This window comes from Micromys minutus (genome assembly GCF_963924665.1).
Source record: "Micromys minutus genome assembly, chromosome: 1".
NCBI classification, from domain to species: Eukaryota; Metazoa; Chordata; class Mammalia; order Rodentia; family Muridae; genus Micromys; species Micromys minutus.
The window spans coordinates 85,652,439-85,670,862 of NC_137969.1; the positions used below are offsets into that span (position 1 = coordinate 85,652,439).

The following is an 18,424-nucleotide window of genomic DNA, read 5'->3' on the forward strand; positions in this document are numbered from 1 at the left end:
AAGCAGCAGACCATTGCCTCTGAGAACACATTGCTCCAAAGCCTGGATTGTCAAGCTATTGCTATCCCCTGCTGATCCAACTTGTGAACAGTCAGCCGGGCTTGAAACCACCAAAAGAGATTTACTCTGCTTGGCTGAGGTCCAATAAAGAAAAAGACAATGGCCAAAAGCACATAAGCATATGACTACCACATCAGGGGTTGGTTAGGAAAAGGAAGCTCACTGCCAAGATCAAGGTCTCTGTCCACAACACACTGTCTCAGTGTCAGTAAAAGACAGCCTAGCAGATCTCTGGATGTGGGAGGACTGCATAGAGTTCTTTTCTTCTTCAAGGACAGTAAGTTACCTCAAAGCAACTGTTGGCTGACAAAGACATGCTTTCAATTGTGCTGTGGTTCCCTTACTCTCTATTAAAAACTTTGCTTCATTTTGAGAGCAAACAACTAGTTAGGCCAACATAATACTATAAAAAGAACAAAAGACCACAAAGCCTACATATAAGCATAAAACAGTATCAACCAAAGTTTCAATGGGCAGCTGATTCTCAAATCCTGATCCATAATGTCACCATTAGCTCGCTTTTACTAGCATAGCTATACGTAACAGCAACAACACAAACTGGCGAGGGTGGCTCAGCCCTACAATCTTAGCACACAGGAAGCTGGGGCAGAATGATTATAAGTCTGAGGCTAGCCTGGACATAGCATGACTCTGGCTGGATAGAACCATAACAAAAACAAACAAACAAACAAAAAAAAACCATAAATAAATGAATGTAACAACATGGAGACAATTAAGTTCATTTTCCTTCAATGTCTCAAGCTCTATCAAAGCAACTGTTTTTTATGTAGAATGAAACTAACAACTTTCTATGGAGAAAACAAGAATCCAATGTTTCTGAAAGTATCTTTGTTAAAATAAACAAAAAGACAAATGAACAAATAAGAAGTTTGGGAAGAGGGACTGTTTCTTTTTAAAAATCCTTGGCCTTAGCTGGGGTGGCATACACTTTTAAAGGCTGCATGTAGAAGGCAGAAGCAGGCAAATCTCCTTGAGTTGGAGGTCAGCCAACCAACCACAGCTACACAGCAAAAACGTATCTCAGTACAACAGCAACAAAACCAAAACCTGCATAAATCCTTGGATTTGTTGGTTTAGATGTCAGCTCTGCTTTTCCTGAGGTCTGATCAAGTGGTTCTTTCAGACACCATGCTCTTAAGATTTTAAATGGTGTGTACAATCATTACACACCTGACAACCAAGCACATGGCAGCTCAGGTCTAAGCTGCTTGTCGTTAGGAAACCAGTGGCTAGTGGAAGAGTTGGGGGAGGCACCCTCCCTGCTACACCCTGTCCCTGGCCAGCTGTCCTGGAGTACCTGTTGCTGTGCCTGCTGCTCCTCGATGAAATGGGAGTTGGCTAGTTGCAGCTCCCGATCAAGTCGCCCATACCGATCTGTCACTCCAGCATTCCAATTCTGGCTGCTGCTATCTCCTAGTAGTGCCTGTGTGAGCAGGGACAACCAGTCAGGAGAAACACCAGGAGCTACTACTCACCAAGGTAAATGGCCCTCAAACCTGGACCAGGCTTTGATATGGTCATACAGGTTGGTGCCTCATAGATGGGTTGAGGAAGAAACACCAAGAAGATGTATTCAAGACCTCCAGATGAGTCTCACACATGGATGCTACTCCTAAGGAGAGTGGCTAGGGGAAGATGAGAGGGAGCAGTGTAGAACGGAGTTAAGGCAGACTGGCTAAGGTTTCTTTAAGTGTGTGCCAAAGGCCCATGAGATAAAGGCCACCTTAGTCACTCACTAACTTCTTTGAAGGGTTCATGGTCAATGGAATAAGCTAGCTGATAGCTTCTCCTATAGTTTAAAAAAGAAAAAAAAAAAAAAAAAAAAAAAAGAACTATGAAAAGCAAAACAAACTGAAGCAAACAAAACACACACATCAGAACTTAAATTCAAAGTTTAAGTTTTAGGTGATGGCTGCCCATCTTTTAAGATTCCATTTTAACAATTAGAAAGGAGTCCCCACTTTGTTAGTTTTAATTATGTGTTAGTGTGTGTCTGCATGCAGGTCTGTACAGGTGAATGAAGACAATGGTCCCTGGAGCTAGGGCTACAGGTAGCTGTAGGCCTCTGACATGGATGCTGACACAGATGCTGGACTCGGGTCTCCGTCCTCTGGAAGATCAGCAAGTGTAGAGCCACCTCCAGCTTGAAAAAGAGGTTCTTTCACAAAAAGAACCAGGCATAGTGTCTCATGTCTGTAATCCCAGAACTCAGAAAGCAGGGCAGGAAGATTTTTATTTTTAAGTTTCAGAACAACCTTGGCCAGCCATAGCTACATGAATAGCAAACCCATTGTCTCAAAGCAAAAATAATTCTTTCCCCAAAACCGTGTACTCGGGAGTATGGCCCATGCCTTTAATCACTGCACTTGGGAAGCAGAGGCAGGTGGATCAAAGCCAATCTGATCTACATAGTTAGTTCTAGGACAGCCAGGGTTATGTAGAGTCTTTGTCTCAAACAAACAAATTTGAAACATGTTAGATTCCTCAAATGTCTACATCAATTTCATTCATGTGTTTAGTTTTGAGACAAAGTTTCACTATACATCCCAGGCCCTGGCTAAATTTACATTATGTGGACCCAGATTGGCCTTGACTTTGTAGCCATCCTAGACGACCTGGCTACTTTAAAACTCAAGCATACCCAATGCCATTTTCAAGGAGCCTGAAGTCCCATAAAAAGACAGTAAGTGACTAGGAATCTTTAGCAGACTCCAGACAATACAGTGCTGCCAGAAGAATAGGAGGTGCTGCTGGGTCCAGTGGCCAGGAACAGGTGAACTGGACGGGGTGGCAGTGTTGAGAAGAGCTGGCTAAGCTTTGTCTAAATGTCTGCCAAAGGCCATGTAGTAAATCCTAGTCTGTGGCACTCCAGAGAGATAATGGAATCTTTTTAAAGTATCACTAATACACAGATATGCACTGATGAACCCTCCCTGGAGAAGTTCCTTCTTGCAGTAGATGGTAATTAACACAAGAGACTCACAATCGGACAATGTGCAGAGCCTAAGACTTTGGAACACTTAGTTTTAACCAGGATATCTGAATCACAGCCCTCCACTCAAGGCAGAGGGATCTATGTGCAAAAGAACGTGGAAACACTATTAAGAGCCAGCAATGGTGGATGACTCCAAGGAAACAGCATTCCCTAGACACAACTGGGGTGATGCTTATATGAACTCACAGCGTCTACAACATGGACAAGGCCTGCACAGGTTCAAACCAGACAAACCAGCATGGAGAAGAGGAAGAGGTCACAAAGTCCCATCCCCAAACAGGTAATGGCCACTGAATGATGATGCCTGAATGAAAATTAGTTCAAGGGCTGGAGAGATGGCTCAATGGTTAAGAGTACTGACTACTCTTTCAGAGGTCCTGAGTTCAATTCCCAGCAAACACATGGTGGCTCACAACCACATGTAATGGGATCTGACACCCTCTTCTGGTGTGTCTGAAGACAGCAAGAGTATGCTCACATACATGAAATAAATCTTAAAAAAAAAAAACAAGAAAGAAAGAAAATTAGTTCAAGAGTAACACTAGGCATTATGAACCACAATCCAGGGCAGGCCACATTCTCAGGATTGGTGCTCCAACATTAAATCGGTTTGTGTGAGCTTGCTTCTGCTTGTTTTTTTGGTTTTGGTTTTTTAAAGATGTATTTATTTATTATGTATAAAGCATACAACATTCTACCAGCATGTACATCTGCAGGCCAGAAGAGGGCATCAGATCTCATTACAGATGGTTGTGAGCCACCAGGTGGTTGCTGGGAATTGAACTCAGGACCTCTGGAACAGCACACAGTGATGAGAGATGGTTCAAACGTTGTTTGCTTGTTTGTTTCTATGTTCTGTTTGTTTTTTAAGAGAGAAAGAGGGAAGATACCCAGGAGCCTGCCCAAAGCCAGAGCCACAATGAAGTGCAAGTGTGTGGTGGAGAAATAGAAGAGAAAGAAGTGTAATGGTTTGAGTGCTGCAGAGAGAAATGGAACTGAGGGTGAAAACAGCCTGATGTGTGTAGCCTGCCCTGCCACCTGACACTGGAGACCATGGTGACATCCTGGCCTGTGCTGCCAAAGATGGCCAAATCTAAGAGTGGAAGAGCTGGCCCTGCCCCTTGCCAGTTGTGGCTTTGTGTAAGTGTGGGTGCAGGAGAACTGGCAGACTGACCATACAAGCCCAGACCCAGGGCTTTGAGCTGGCCCACCCCAACATCCACCCCGTCTGTGAGTCGCAGGAGCATGTGAAGGGCACAGCCCTGCAGATCCAAAGCTGCAGGATCTCCATGACACAGGGCAACAGCAGGATGTCTGAGGAGTGCAGTGAGGATCCCGTATTGATGGCAGAAGGTAGAGGCCTCAAATCAGACTCACCGCAATGAACATTTGCAAGTAAAGAAGTGTGGACACAAGGGGATTGTGTGGGACACACTGTGGCACACTGCAGCCTCCACAGTGAGATATTTATTTGGGGAAGAAGTGTGTTTATTTGACCGTTTTTAAATTTCCTTTTCCAGTGGAGCCTGTAAGGGCAGAAGGAAGAGACAAAGGGACAGGAGATGAGTGGGACTGGGATACATGATGTGAAATTTACAAAGGATCTGTAGATTTATGGTAAGTTGATATGTGGCCGGACAGGGGAGGCAGGCGGAGAAAAGGCAGGAAAATGGAAGAGGAACAGGGATTGAAAGAAAAAAATCAAGATGGTGCCCAGGAAAGCAGACTTAGATCCTGGTGGCTATAATCGGACACAGGTAGATATAAATCTTTAAAGGGATTCTCTGGGTCTTTTATCTCATATAGAAGAGCAGTTTGCATCTTTGTCTACTGGATGTAACCTTACTGTGTAGAGGGTTTGTGAATTGAGAATCTATTATATAAACCCATTTGAAAAGTTATGGGGCTTTGAAATGATGTTTGTGACAGGCAGTGGTGGAAAGAGGACGCCGGGGAGGTAATGCCACCCGGGACCGAGGCAGCAGGGCAGGCAGAGTGAACCGCCTGAAAAGGGAACCGTGTGGAGGGGGCATCATGTGGACCAAGTGACAGAGTCTGTGTGCACGGCTCCACACTAGAGCGGCATCTGAAGCGTGGGACTGTGGGTGCTGATAGAGATAAGCCTTTTTATCACTAATATTTACTGCAACAGGATCAAAAGGTTAAAAGAAAAAAGAAAACAAAGGCATTGTACTTAGAGAAAAAGATGAGAAAGAATATGAAATGGGGTAGGTAAGGAGGAGGGAACTGAGAAATATTAGGGAGGAGAAACTATGAACAAAATATATTGTATAAAAAAAATTTTTAAGTGGCGTTACTAAGTTTTATGTCCTGCTGTCATGAAGCCTTGCCACATGTCCAAAAGCATTGGGGCTAACCAATCATGGAGTGAAACCTGCCAAACTGAGCCAAAATAAACCCCTCTTCTCTTCTCTTCTCTATAAGCTGATTAGCTCAGGATTTTGTTACAGTAGCAAGTAATAAGAACAGGAACTACCCAACAAAAGACATACCCACCCTATCACCCTCCCCTCCCATACCAGTGTATTATCCTCCACCACATAAGCCAGGGATGATCAGCGATTTCCAACTTTAAGTATCTAGCCAGCTATTTCTTTAATAGACACTATACTCTGATATTTTCTCACCTGTCTGTTTTTCCTTTCAGCCAGTGCCTGCACAGATGAAGCTGACATCTGATCCTTCATGTCCTGATGAGACAAAAGACAAGTGAAATATGCCATAAGGAAGTTCCCATGCAGGCAGAACACACTACTGACTGGCTATCTCTAAGCAAATGACAGCATTTTTTGGCTTTTATTTTCAGTTTCAAACAGAAAAGAAATAGGCAAGGCTTTCCCTTAAAAACAGATAATGAAGACACTACATTTAACTAAAACGAGAAAGGTAAGGGACAGTAGGAACCAGGGCTTTCCTAATTTCCCTGAGCCACAGGAGGTGACGTCGTCTCTTCTCAGGCTGAGGAGACCTAGGTCCAGAACAAGTGATACTTTCTCAAAGTCATACAGCCAATAAATGACAATGGGAAAGTAAAAGCCAAAGGCTGTGCTCAAAGACTAGCACCCTCTAAAACACATGTAAAACCTGTTCTCTTCTTAAAAGTACATTTACCATTAAACTCTTGCATATTCAGTTCTTCTGAGCTACATTCATTCACAGGACAGACTATTTCTAACACCAGAGTGAATTTCTAAAATGTGAAATATAATGCATAGAAGAAAAAAAACAGTGACTATATTAAGTTAGATAATATATTTATTTAAGCAAAATTTCATTAAATATGAGCCATTTAAATCTTACTATAATGGGGTTAATTTTAACTATGTAGATCTGGCTAATCTTGAAATCACAGATCTGACTGTCTCTGCTTCCCTGTATTGGGATTGAAGGTATGCACCCTCATACCAGCCAGGTACAAGAACCAGGACAAGTGAGTGCTGGGTCAGGTGTCCCAGGGCTTTACAATTCTACCTCTAGTTAATTTTGAATAGCCACCTGGCTTCAACTTTCAAAGTACCAGCCACCATATAATGCATAGGCAGTAACAGGACAAACTCTTTGAAAATGAATGTTATTGTTTTGTATAAAATAATTTAAGAATATTCACTGCCTTGACCCCATAAAACAGATGGGTAAAGATATTTCTGCAGTGCCATTTATAATATATAAATAGAAATAAGGGGTGTGTCCAAATAAGAGGGAAGAATTTATAGTAGACCCAGACCCTACAGTACTATGGACAGGCACCTTGTTTATCAGATTTCTTTCTGAAAGCAGACCAGATATGAATGACCAAAAATGGGAAGGGTCACTAGCCCATCAGCGATCGAAGTGAATCTAGAGGCATTTTCCCAGTGGAACCAAGATGAAGACTTAGCAATGCTTCTTAGCTAACTGGCTAAGTTGGGCAGCTTGCTGAACTTCCATTTTCTCTATACATCTGCAACAGTATCTCACAGGGCCACACGGTGACTATACACGGACACAGGTAATGAACACTATATATAAAATGCAGCCATTGAAAAGGAGTATCAATATTTGCTTCTGTCCATAGTGGCCATACCAGCTGGAGTTGTCTATCACTTCTAACAAGGTTAGTACATTATTTTAATTAACTAAAATATAAATTCAATTATTGGTAAATTTTTTTAAAGCATATTCAGAAAAAAACTGGGTTTCTAAATCTACTTTTCAGTTACAAGTCTAATAAAGTTTAAATGATAGCTAAGTTATTTTCAATAAAAACTTAACATCTGAACTGAAAGTTTATAGAGTTTTTAGTATAACAAGTTAAAAACTTTAACCTCTAATATGCCTTACATTGGTTATATGTTCAAATGATAATCTTTTGAGTATATTAAAGTATATTAAATTCACTTGTCTTTTTAAATGTGTCTACTAGACATGTGGTTCATACTGGATTTCAGTTGGACAGAGCCCACTATATCTATCTATATTTACATACATATATGTTGTTGTTTGTTTTGAGACAGTTTTCACTATGTAGCCCAGATTGGTCTTGAACTCCTGCTTCCACCTCTGAAGTGCTAAGGCACCTCTGAAGTGCTAAGGCACCAGGTCCATGTCACAATACACTCTCCCCCCACTTTTCTTTACTCTCCTTCTCTCTCCCTGATGGGTCTGTAGCTTTAACCCAAGACATCATGCATGCTAGGAACACTCTACAATAAACTTTAAGAAAATTTTACAAGATATCATATTATTTCTTAATAAGAGTTTGTGTTCTAATACCCAGAAAACAGAAAATGATTATTTTAAACCTATCTATCTATCTATCTATCTATCTATCTATCTATCTATCTATCTACCTATCTTATGTATTTAATGTGTACAGGTGTTTTGTCTGGATGCATGTTTATGCACCCTGTGTCCCTCGCCCGTGCCTGTGGAAGCCAGAAGAAGATGTCAGATTTCCTGGGACTGGAGTTACAGGCAGATGTGAGTCACCATGAGGGAGCTGGAAAACTGAGCTCCAATCTTCTAAAGAGCAGCCAGTGTTCTACACCAAGGCATTTCTCCAGCCCCAGAGAATGACTGTTTCTAGAGAGAGAATTTCAGACTGGAGGGACATTTTCACCTTTCAAACAGAATTGTTCACATTTCAAAAACAGCAAACAGAGTATTCTTAAGTAAACTTGCACTTGATTAACAACAGGGCTCCAGCTATGCATCAAGGGGAAACTATAACACAGTGCTGAATCAGATTATTTTGAGTAAAGGTTTATTTCTTTTCCTGTAAAAAAGCTACTCTTAATTTTCTTTAATAAAAATGCAATAGATGAACTGGAGAGATGGTTCAGTGGTTAAGAGCACTGACCGTTCTTCCACAAGTCCTGAGTTCAATTCCCAGCAACCACGTGGTGACTCACAACCATTTGTAACTGGATCTGATGCTCTCTTATGGTGTGTCTGAAGACAGCTACAGTGTACTCATATAAATAAAAATAAATAAATCTTTTAAAAACTCAATAGATAAATGAAATATTTTTTAATCTCAGATTCTTAAAGTTTTTATTTGTTAAGAGAGGGAGTAAGTGTGTGTATCTGTGTGTGTGTGTGTGGTGTGTGTGTGTGGTGTATGTGTGTGAGGGTGTGTGTGTGTGTGTGTGTGTGTGTGAAGGTGTGAGTGGGTGTATGTGTGTGAGTGTGTGGGTGAGGGTTTGAGTGGGTGTGTGTGGGTATGTGTGGGTATGTGTGTGTGTGTGTGTGTGTGTGTGTGTGTGTGTATACATTCTCTCAGCAGCTGTGTGATGTGCATATTATACATGCTCACTACTGCAGTGGAGCACAGCTTTCATGTACGGATGACATTTTATTTAAGTAGACTAGTCACCAGACACCGCAAAGGAGATCACCTTCACACTGGGATATGGAATTTTAAGCTGTGTTACTAAACAGTTTTAAACATCTTGTAACAACCTATCATGCCAAAAACAAAATTACTCATCCTCTTTCTAACACTTGAAGCTTAGGATCTACAGTTAGTCCCAATAAAACACGATCCATCTGCCAAAAGAACAACGATTGTCCTGGGTCCTGCTCCTGCTTTCCTGTCAACCGTTCCCAAGCTGAATGAAGAGATAGTATGCATTCCAATTTGCCCTCCTGGGCCCTTGTCCTAAGGTTATCTGTACCGGTGCTTATCTTAACCTTGTGGACTAAACAAAGTCATTTCTGCTCTAACTGATGGCAAACGCTCTTGGGGTGAAACGCTGTGGACTGTCGGGTACAGGGTACAGAACAGTTCTGACTTTCCTTCCAAGCTAAAGCCAGAGAACGTTAACAGGGCTGTTTTACTGATACACAGGAAGCCCAACAAGGCTTATTGACTTGTGACGGAGTCAGTCAAGGTCAGAGCTTATTAGCCTGCACCTCAGGTTTCTTGGTGTCTTATTCACTGACCTCCCAGAATATGCTGCAAAACTAAATGGACTGAATTGCTAGAGTAACCCAAAGTCACTTGAGAGATATGTCCAAAACAACCTTTTCCCTGTGGTGACTCTGTTGAAGAGATGACTCCACGATGTAAAAATAATTAGCTGGCTACAGATGAGCCAGGATATAGCTCAGTGCTACAGCGCTGACCCTTTGTGCATGAGGACCTAAGCTTATCTGCAGCACGATGCCAAAGGAAAAGGATGGGGGGTCTATTTTACATGATAACTAAGATTTATTTTTTCAGATAAAAATTACCAGGAAAACTTTGGACAACCTTAGAAGTTGCTTAGCAACTCTTTAAACAAGGGAAGAGTAAAAATTCATGGCTAATAAATATTCATCAGGAATTCACCCGGGAGAAGGGCTTTGCTGTAGCTCAAGGTGTGTACGTCTAGTGTGCACAAGTGCCTCACACACAGATCATACAGGAAGAATTTGCTTCTTTGTAGAAAGACAAAAGGCTTTGTTTATCACTGACTGCTCTGCTTGACAAGTAACTCAATCAAATTAGAATATGCTCATTTAAGAATAAAGTAGAAGGCCACATGTGGTGGCTCATGCCTTTAATCCTAATACTTAGGAAGCAGAAGCAGGTGGATCTGAGTTTAAGGCTAGCCAGATCTATATAGTGAGTTCCAGAACAGCCAGGGCTATGTAATGAGTCCCTGACTCAAAAAAACAAACAGACAAAATATAGGGTAATAACTCTCTTAAACCAGTATACCTCCCCAAGCTTTCTCAATGCTCACCCTTACTTCACTGATGAACATAACTCTCACTCCTACCAAAGAAACTTCTTCTGTGGCAGATGGAAGCCATTACAGGAAGCCACAAATAGTCAAATACAGAGAACAACTGACCGTGGAGTGCCCAATCCCAATCAATATTTCTACAGCACAAACCCTACACCAAAGGCTCAGGGAACATCATGGAGAAAGGGCAGAAAGATTTTTAAAGGTAGAGGAGCAGGACGTCTGCTAAGAGATACTGTCTTTGGTAAATAACAGGGAGGTTAATCCATGAAATTTTAACAATATCGTATCTAAACAAGACCTGCACAATGACAACAGCAGCTGACATCATAGTATGGATGGAGGACATGTCACAAGATCCACTCCTATGTGAAGATCTACAGGTTATGACTGGCTCTGAAAAGGAGATCTAGTCTTCTCCAGGTACAAGCCCTGTGATGGGCTATCCAATCCAAGGAGGTCAGGCCAAACACCTATACACATAAAGAACACTAAAGAGAAACAGCAGATTGCACTTTTAGCATTCATATGTGTGCACACATATATAAGTATATGTGTGTATATATGTATGTGCATGTGCCTGTATATGTATATACATTTAATTTGTGTGTATGTGTGTAACAGTAATAATGAATAAAGAAGAGGTCACAAATTTGAGAGCAAGTACGGGGAAAAGAGTTGAAATGGGAAGAAAGAAAAGAAGGGTAGAAATGCTGTAAACACAGCAATTAGACACAACGTTCTGAAGGGAAAAAAAAGTAGGCCACTAAACGAAAGGTCAGTAGGATCAAAGCTGGCTAAGCCTGTGATCTCAAAGTCCTCCTGTAAACTCTGTCCCATTTCCCAAACCTGCTACTCCCTGCCCCTTATCCACAGTTCCTACCCAGAGCCTGCAATCTCTTCAGCTGAACACACTAAGGTCAATTCATGCAACTCTTTTGTTTTTAATCAAGGTGACTCTGTTACTTCCTTCTTTTCTGGAAGACTTCCAGTTAAAGTTATTAAAACCAAGTCACCAAAAGTTTGGGTTTAATGACTCCACCGGTGGCAAATGCTAACAGTTTCTCAAAGGTGGGTGCGGGGAATAAGTGAAAGCAACAAAGCTAGTAAATCACCAAACAGCCAGCTGAGAGCGCAGTAAGTGTGGTTCAGGTCTCATGCCCTGTAAGGACAGTAAGCTTCTGAGGTACTGTTATGATCTAAAAGAATCTAAGATATACTTTAAACAGATTTTCAAATATTAGTGGGTAGTGGGGGCTCACAACTGTAATCCCAGCACTCAAGAGGCAGAAACAGGTGGATCTCTGTGTTTTTGAGGCCAGCTTGGTCTAGAGAGTTCTAGGACAGTCAGAGACAAAGAGACCATGCCTAGAAACAAAAATGAAATGAACTTTAGGATCTACTTCCAGTCATAATTTAACTTTCAATATACAAAAATCTTTGAATTCCAATTCTCAAAACTCACAAGTACCACCTTACAGAAAGAATAACTGCATTGATTAAAGACTGTACACTTGACCGTGAGGCACCGTGAAGTATTAGGTCAACTGTAGCATCCTTCAGAAACACCATCACAAAAAAGGGAAGGGAGGGGAAAAGAGGGAGAGCTGAGGGACAAGGGACGGGAGTGTAGGGCACCAGAAGCAAGGAGGAAGGAAAATGGACGTGTTTAAGGAACCGAGGGCTGGAGACAGCTCAGCTCTCAGGAACACTGGGTGCTGTTCCATGCAGCACACATGCTCTAACAGCCAGATGTGGTGGCTCACATCTGCAAAGCAGTGCTGGGAGGCTGAGACAAGCAGGTCCCCATGAGTCTGAGGCCAGAGTGGACTACAGAACGAGAGCATGTCTGAGTAAGTAAGGAAAATGGTTGAGGGAATGTCACACAAAAGATGTCACCTAGCAATGTGCTTAGCAGAGTAACATCACAACTGCCCAGAAAGTTAAAATGTTGAAGCCAAGTACTCGTTGTCTTTAGGGGCACCTGAAGTCAAAAAGGTTTCTGCTCTATTACATGTGAGCTTATATATAAACAATTTAGTTTTAAGCAGAGAGAAAGGCCAACTACTGAATGAAACAAAAAATAATGAAAAAAAATGAAACAAGAATAAAGTCTGGTGATAATCTACCATTTGAGATCATTGAGAGGAAAGCGCATGATGAAAGTCTTTGGCAAACACTAAGCAAGGTTCCTGCCATATCATATGTCAGCACTGGTCTGGTCCCAAGTCTTTCTCTTCAAGGAAGCTACTTCCGAGTGCATATGTTAATGGCAGCTGCTTCTCTTACATTTAGTTATGCTAATCAAACGGCTTAGCCGTATACTTTCAAAATATAAAATACATCTGACTGACAGGAGAGTTTTACCTAAACTATATTTTCTCCTTTATCCTTTATAGTGGCTAGTGTTCTTAATAATTTTATATTAAACCGTGTCCACTCCACGGCTTGTTTTTACATGCCACCCTTGGCTTGCCTGCTCTGGGTAACTCCTGGGAAGCTGTCACACACTTGCAATAGGAATAGTTTGGTAGGAGTTCCAAAAGCAATTCAGATGGTAGGAACTGCCACCAGCCAAACCCAGGAAGAGCCACTTAACCAACAATCACATGATTACCAGTCAATCAGGAGACCAAATGGCTTCGACAAGAGACTTTGCTTCTGTTCAGAGATAGAGCACATCAAAAGTTTTTTGTTCTGTTTTGTTTTTTATTAATCTCTATTTTCAGGAAGTTAGAGACCTAGGTAAGTAGATCATGCCCTTAGAGTAAGCTTCCAGCCAGCTTAAGCATTCTCATTCTAAAAACCCAAACAGCAGTCAAAGTAGATCCCCATCACAGACACTGAATATGAGACACTGGCATTGAGTTCATGCTGAAAGGCTATTTCAGAGTCAACCTGCTGGGCTGTGACTGATGAGGGTCTGACCAGTGTGTCTCTCTCTTGCAAAGACAACACAGCAAGGCGCACTCCTTACCCTGACAATTTGCCGAGTACTTGTGATGAAGGCTTTTCTTATGCTCAATTCAGTTGCATCCAGATTGAATTTTCTAGGATTTGCTTCAACTATGCGTAGCCAACAAATTAAGGCAAAACAATAGCATCAAAAGCCAAAAAGCTTCCTGATAAGCCAAGGGCACGGAAGCACAAGAAATGAAATAACCCATACCTCCCAAGAACACTCAACTTCACAGAACATTCCTAAACTTTCTCTTCAACCACAACTGCGAGAACATCCCTTTGCCCCAAGACAGAGATGCCTCGACAAGTGAAAGGTAGCCTCTGCTGGCTGGGCATAATGGGGCACACCTGTAATCCCAGCACACAAGAGGAGGGAGGACCTTGAGTTCCAGGCTAACCTGGGTTTCAGGCTGGGGTGTAGCTGAGCTGAAAGTATGAGAGAGGGTGGAGGGGAGAAAAGAGCTATGGGGCTCACCATGAATTCACGGCTAACTGACCACAGGTCAGCTAAGATCTTCCTCCTGTCTCTAGAACGAAATGAAGCACTACATACCAAGTGCCTATGGACCCATGATGCCCAGTGAGTGAACTTGTAGAAGCTGGTTTCCTTAAAACACAAACCAGAATTCAGACACTGAACCAGCATATTATCTAACTAAAGTTTTGGTTACAGAGCCTTTCCGGCAGAGAACAGAAAGCTGCACAATTCAGCATCAACAGATCAAGTTCATGGGTCAAATCTGTGTTTTCCCCCAGGATCAACTGCATAAATTAGCATAATGGATCTGCTTTCAGCAAACAGTGTTTCATGGTTACAAGAAGCTCTTCAAATGGACAGTAGCATTTTAAAATCACTTAAGTGGAGAAGTCTTTGAAGAGGTTCTCTTTTGAGCTCTAACTAGCAGGCTGTACCACTGGCCTGAATACACAGCTATGCAGCAATGACTGCTAGTGTGGTGCATGCACGCATGCCTGTGTTTCTACAGGGCCAGAAATCTGATTCTCACATGCTAGGATCAAGGGCTATATTACCAAAGAGCATCCCTGTCCAACTGCTAATCCTTTAGAGTCAATTACTCTGAGCAGGCCCACTTTAAGCTCTTGATGCATGTAACTCGCTTGGCTTTCCTAAGTTGGGCGCTCTCTTTATCCTAGAGTTCTTTTGAAGAGGAATCTAAAGCACAGAAAGCTTACTAATGTGGCCAAAGCCAGAGTCACTGCTGTGACACTATCAAATATATATTTCAACTCAGTCTCTGGCACAGAGCTCCTAAGGCCCTTGAAGTCTCCAGATTCCATATGCTCCTAGATGACTGGTGACTCCTACACAATTCCTCTGATCACCAAACAAACCAACTCTATGACTGGTAATAGGAATTTCCAGCCACCAATACCCCTATTGAGAAAGGGAAAAAAGGTTGAGCTAATCACCAATAGCCAATGACCTAATCAATAATGTTCCTGTGATGATACTTTCATAGTCCTGAGGTGGACAGGGTTCCTGTGGAGTAGTACAAAAGAATGGCATTCCTGGAAGCCACACAATGCTCTTCTGCCTACCTTCCCCTGGGCATCTCTTCCAGACTTTATAATACATGAGCAACTAAGCAATGCATTTCCCAGAGCTCTACTAGCTGCTCTTGAAAATATAAACAAACAGGAAGTGGGTTTGAAGCACAGGTCAGAAGCTGGGGCATGCGCATGGCATCTGATATGGGAGCTGTGAAAGCTACAGGATCCCATGGTACACAGTTTCCAAAACCAGAGGACACTCAGCTGGTGTCTACTGGAGAACTGTTTGGGTGTGATAAAAAAAAAAAATCCCTCACAGATATTGAAAGTATTAATATTTTACCATGTGAGAAGAAAAGTTTATTTTTATTTCTACAATGGTGAAATGAGGAGGGCACCAGCAGATTTAATCCAGGGTCCAAAGTGATGATCACTGCCCTGTGCAGCCTGGATAATGCCGGATTCGCCACAGATGAAAGAACAGGGCTATCCTTCCTGAGATTATTGGGTAATGACCAACAAAGGCAGATCAATCACTATAAATACAGCCTTTCATCTGTGGCTCCAGACATGTGGATAAAAGCTTATCTCCTGCCCATGTTCCCACGTCTCTAGACCCCAGACAGCAGAGAAGGATATTGATGGTTTCATCGAGGTCCTCTAGATCCCACTCTATGCTGCGGAGGTTGTTCCTCAGCTCGTTGGTGGTCCAGTCGATTTCTTCTCTCGTTGCTGCACAGGGGCCCTGAAGAAGCTCTGTCCATCTTTGAAACAATCCTTGGGCAGTGTTGACTGCTTTCTGTACCTCTCTGTAATCAAGGGAAAGGGAAAGGAGAGGTCACAAATGACTCAGTGACAAATAAGAGCAGGACTTGAGGCAATATCACACACACACATCCTCACAGCATCACACACACATCCTCACAGCATCACACATGCATCCTCACAGCATCACACACACATCCTCACAGCATCACACACACATCCTCACAGCATCACACACACATCCTCACAGCATCACACACACATCCTCACAGCATCACACATACATCCTCACAGCATCACACATACATCCTCACAGCATCACACACACATCCTCACAGCATCACACATACATCTTCACAGCATCACACATACATCCTCAAAGCATCCCCACACATTCTCAGAGCATCACACACACATCCTCACAGCATCACACATGCATCCTCACAGCATCACACACATCCTCACAGCATCACACACATCCTCACAGCATCACACATGCATCCTCACAGCATCACACACATCCTCACAGCATCACACATGCATCCTCACAGCATCACACATACATCCTCACAGCATCACACACATCCTCACAGCATCACACATGCATCCTCACAGCATCACACACACATTCTCAGAGCATCACACATGCATCCTCCCAGCATCACACATGCATCCTTCCAGCAGATGCAGAACAAATTGGCCACTATTTAAGCAATTTTAACATAAAGTTTATTTGAGGAAGACAGTTCTGTTATTTTCTCAACAGACGGCACTAAAGTAACACAGAGAAGCAATCCTATCAATTAACTAGGTCCTTCACATTCCTGTAGTTTTCATTTGGTGTGATAGTCATTCTTTCTTTTCTTGGTATGGGAGGAATGGAGGACTACCCTCCATCACTCATGTTTTATAGATTTAAAGTATTTACTGAGACATTTAAAACCCAAAGCCTCACTGGAATATTACTAAATATTTCAGCTTTGCTAAGTATCTGCTTCCCTATATTAAGCAACACAGTTTAACAGACTGATGTTTTTCTTGTTTACAGTATGGGACTAGGCCCAACAACAATACAATGCAGCATGTTTTCACAGCAGATGTAGTTAAAAGGTTCTCTCGGCCCAAATCCCATCAAAATTACTGTATCAAAAGGTACATACATGCCAAGGCCAAAGAACATCCTTGGGTTTTGTTCCTTAGCACCCATTCGCCTTATTTTTTGAAACTGTCCCTCTCGTTGGCCTAGAGCTCATTAACAAAGCTGGGCTGGCTAGGGAGAAATCCCCACATATCTCTCTGTCTCCACCTAATAATCTGGAATAGCATAATTTTTTTAAAAAAGTGGTTGCTGGAGGTTTGAGGTTCTTAGGCTTGTGTAGCACAACATGCCTTTACCAAATAGACTGTCTCCAGAGCCTGTCCAGTATCCTAACTATGGTAATGGTAATTGCATACCTGAGAATTCATGTCATCATGCAGAAGCAGATGATAAAAGGGGTGAATTTCATTATCGCTAAAGTATAACCTTACAAAAAAAAAAGAAAAAGAAAAATCCAGGCATGGTGGTACAGGCCTTAATTCCCAACACTTGGGGAGGCAGAGGCAGTAGAACTCTGTGAGTCTGAGGTCAGCCTACCCTATAAAGTGAGTTCCAAGACAGCATGGGCTATATGAAAAGACCCTGGCTCAACAACACACAAACAAAAATAAACAAAAAAACAAAGAAATGTCTATTTGAGGGACAAGATTTTATAAAATTAATAACTCTTACTGTTTTGTAAAGACTCTGTGTAAAAGCATATAACCAACATTTTTTCTGAGTTCCAGGTAGTAAGTCATTGTGATACAGCAAGGTAGGAAGATTTACAGATCACCTGGTATACCACTATTCATCAGTGCAGACAGCAACACTGAGAGGCATAAAAGGAACACTGTTACAAAGAGAGTCTGAGTAACAAATGGATCCTCCTGTGGCTCATCTCAAGACACGCCCCACCCCCACCCTAGTAGTCCCAGACCAGACTTTCAGGACTGCATGGTCTCAGGGCTGGAAAGATGGCTCCATAGTTGAGAGAGCTTCTTCTCTCCCAGAGGATCTGAATTTGGTTCCTAAGACCCACATTCAGTTCCAGAGATCAGCAATCTCTTCGGACCTCCTCAAGCACTCAAATACATGGGAATACAGACAGGAGACACACATACACATGAACCAAAATGAGGGGGAGAGAGACTGATCGCATAGTTTTAAAAAAGTTCTCTGGGGTGATTGAATATGGAGATATGGAGAGGACTTTGGTGGCACTTTAAGTTCCCAAGTAATCCACAGCTAATTAATGTCCTAAAGAAGCAGGGATCAGAAACATGATAGGGCTATCTCAGAGCAATGCCCAACACCCCACAGACCTAACCAGGTCTTGGTTTATTCCACTCTAAAGACCTTGGCTTTAAATTAGGGCTCATTTAGTTTTCATTGTAGAGTACAAACATAAGAAAGGTAAAACAACCATTACTTCATGTTTCCAAAGCACATTTTTCTTTTAAAGAGACTCCAAAATTAGGTACTGTCAGCAATGGCTAAATCTTGGAAATAAAAGCCAGAGCTCAGAGTGTGTCCGGGAACCCCAACTTAATAGTACCGAAGAGGCCTTCCAGAGAACCGAACAGCCTTACCTTTTAGTAACATTTTCCCAGGCTTGAATAAATAGTAGGGAATAATGTGGGTCACAACCAAGTTTTCTGAGGGTGGGGGGGTTTTCTCTTTTTTTAGGAGGGGAACATTTTTGTTTGTTTTTTAAGACAGGGTCTCTTGGGCTGGAAAGATGGCTCAGTGGTTAAGAGCACTGATTGTTTTTCCAGAGGTCCTGAGTTCAATTCCCAG

The 18,424-nt window shown here is 42.2% G+C and overlaps 1 protein-coding gene across 1 annotated transcript in view; it reads right to left on the bottom strand.

The window, feature by feature from the left end:
- Positions 1-18,424, bottom strand: part of STX6 (syntaxin 6) — a 45,633-nt gene that overhangs the window by 17,337 nt on the left and 9,872 nt on the right. Inside the window, exons 2-5 of the mRNA XM_080916587.1 lie at positions 15,421-15,590; positions 13,286-13,380; positions 5,725-5,787; positions 1,379-1,504 (exon numbers count right to left, since the gene is read on the bottom strand). Coding sequence (XP_080772713.1) covers positions 1,379-1,504; positions 5,725-5,787; positions 13,286-13,380; positions 15,421-15,590 — 454 coding nt within the window. The remainder of the gene's footprint in view (positions 1-1,378; positions 1,505-5,724; positions 5,788-13,285; positions 13,381-15,420; positions 15,591-18,424) is intronic.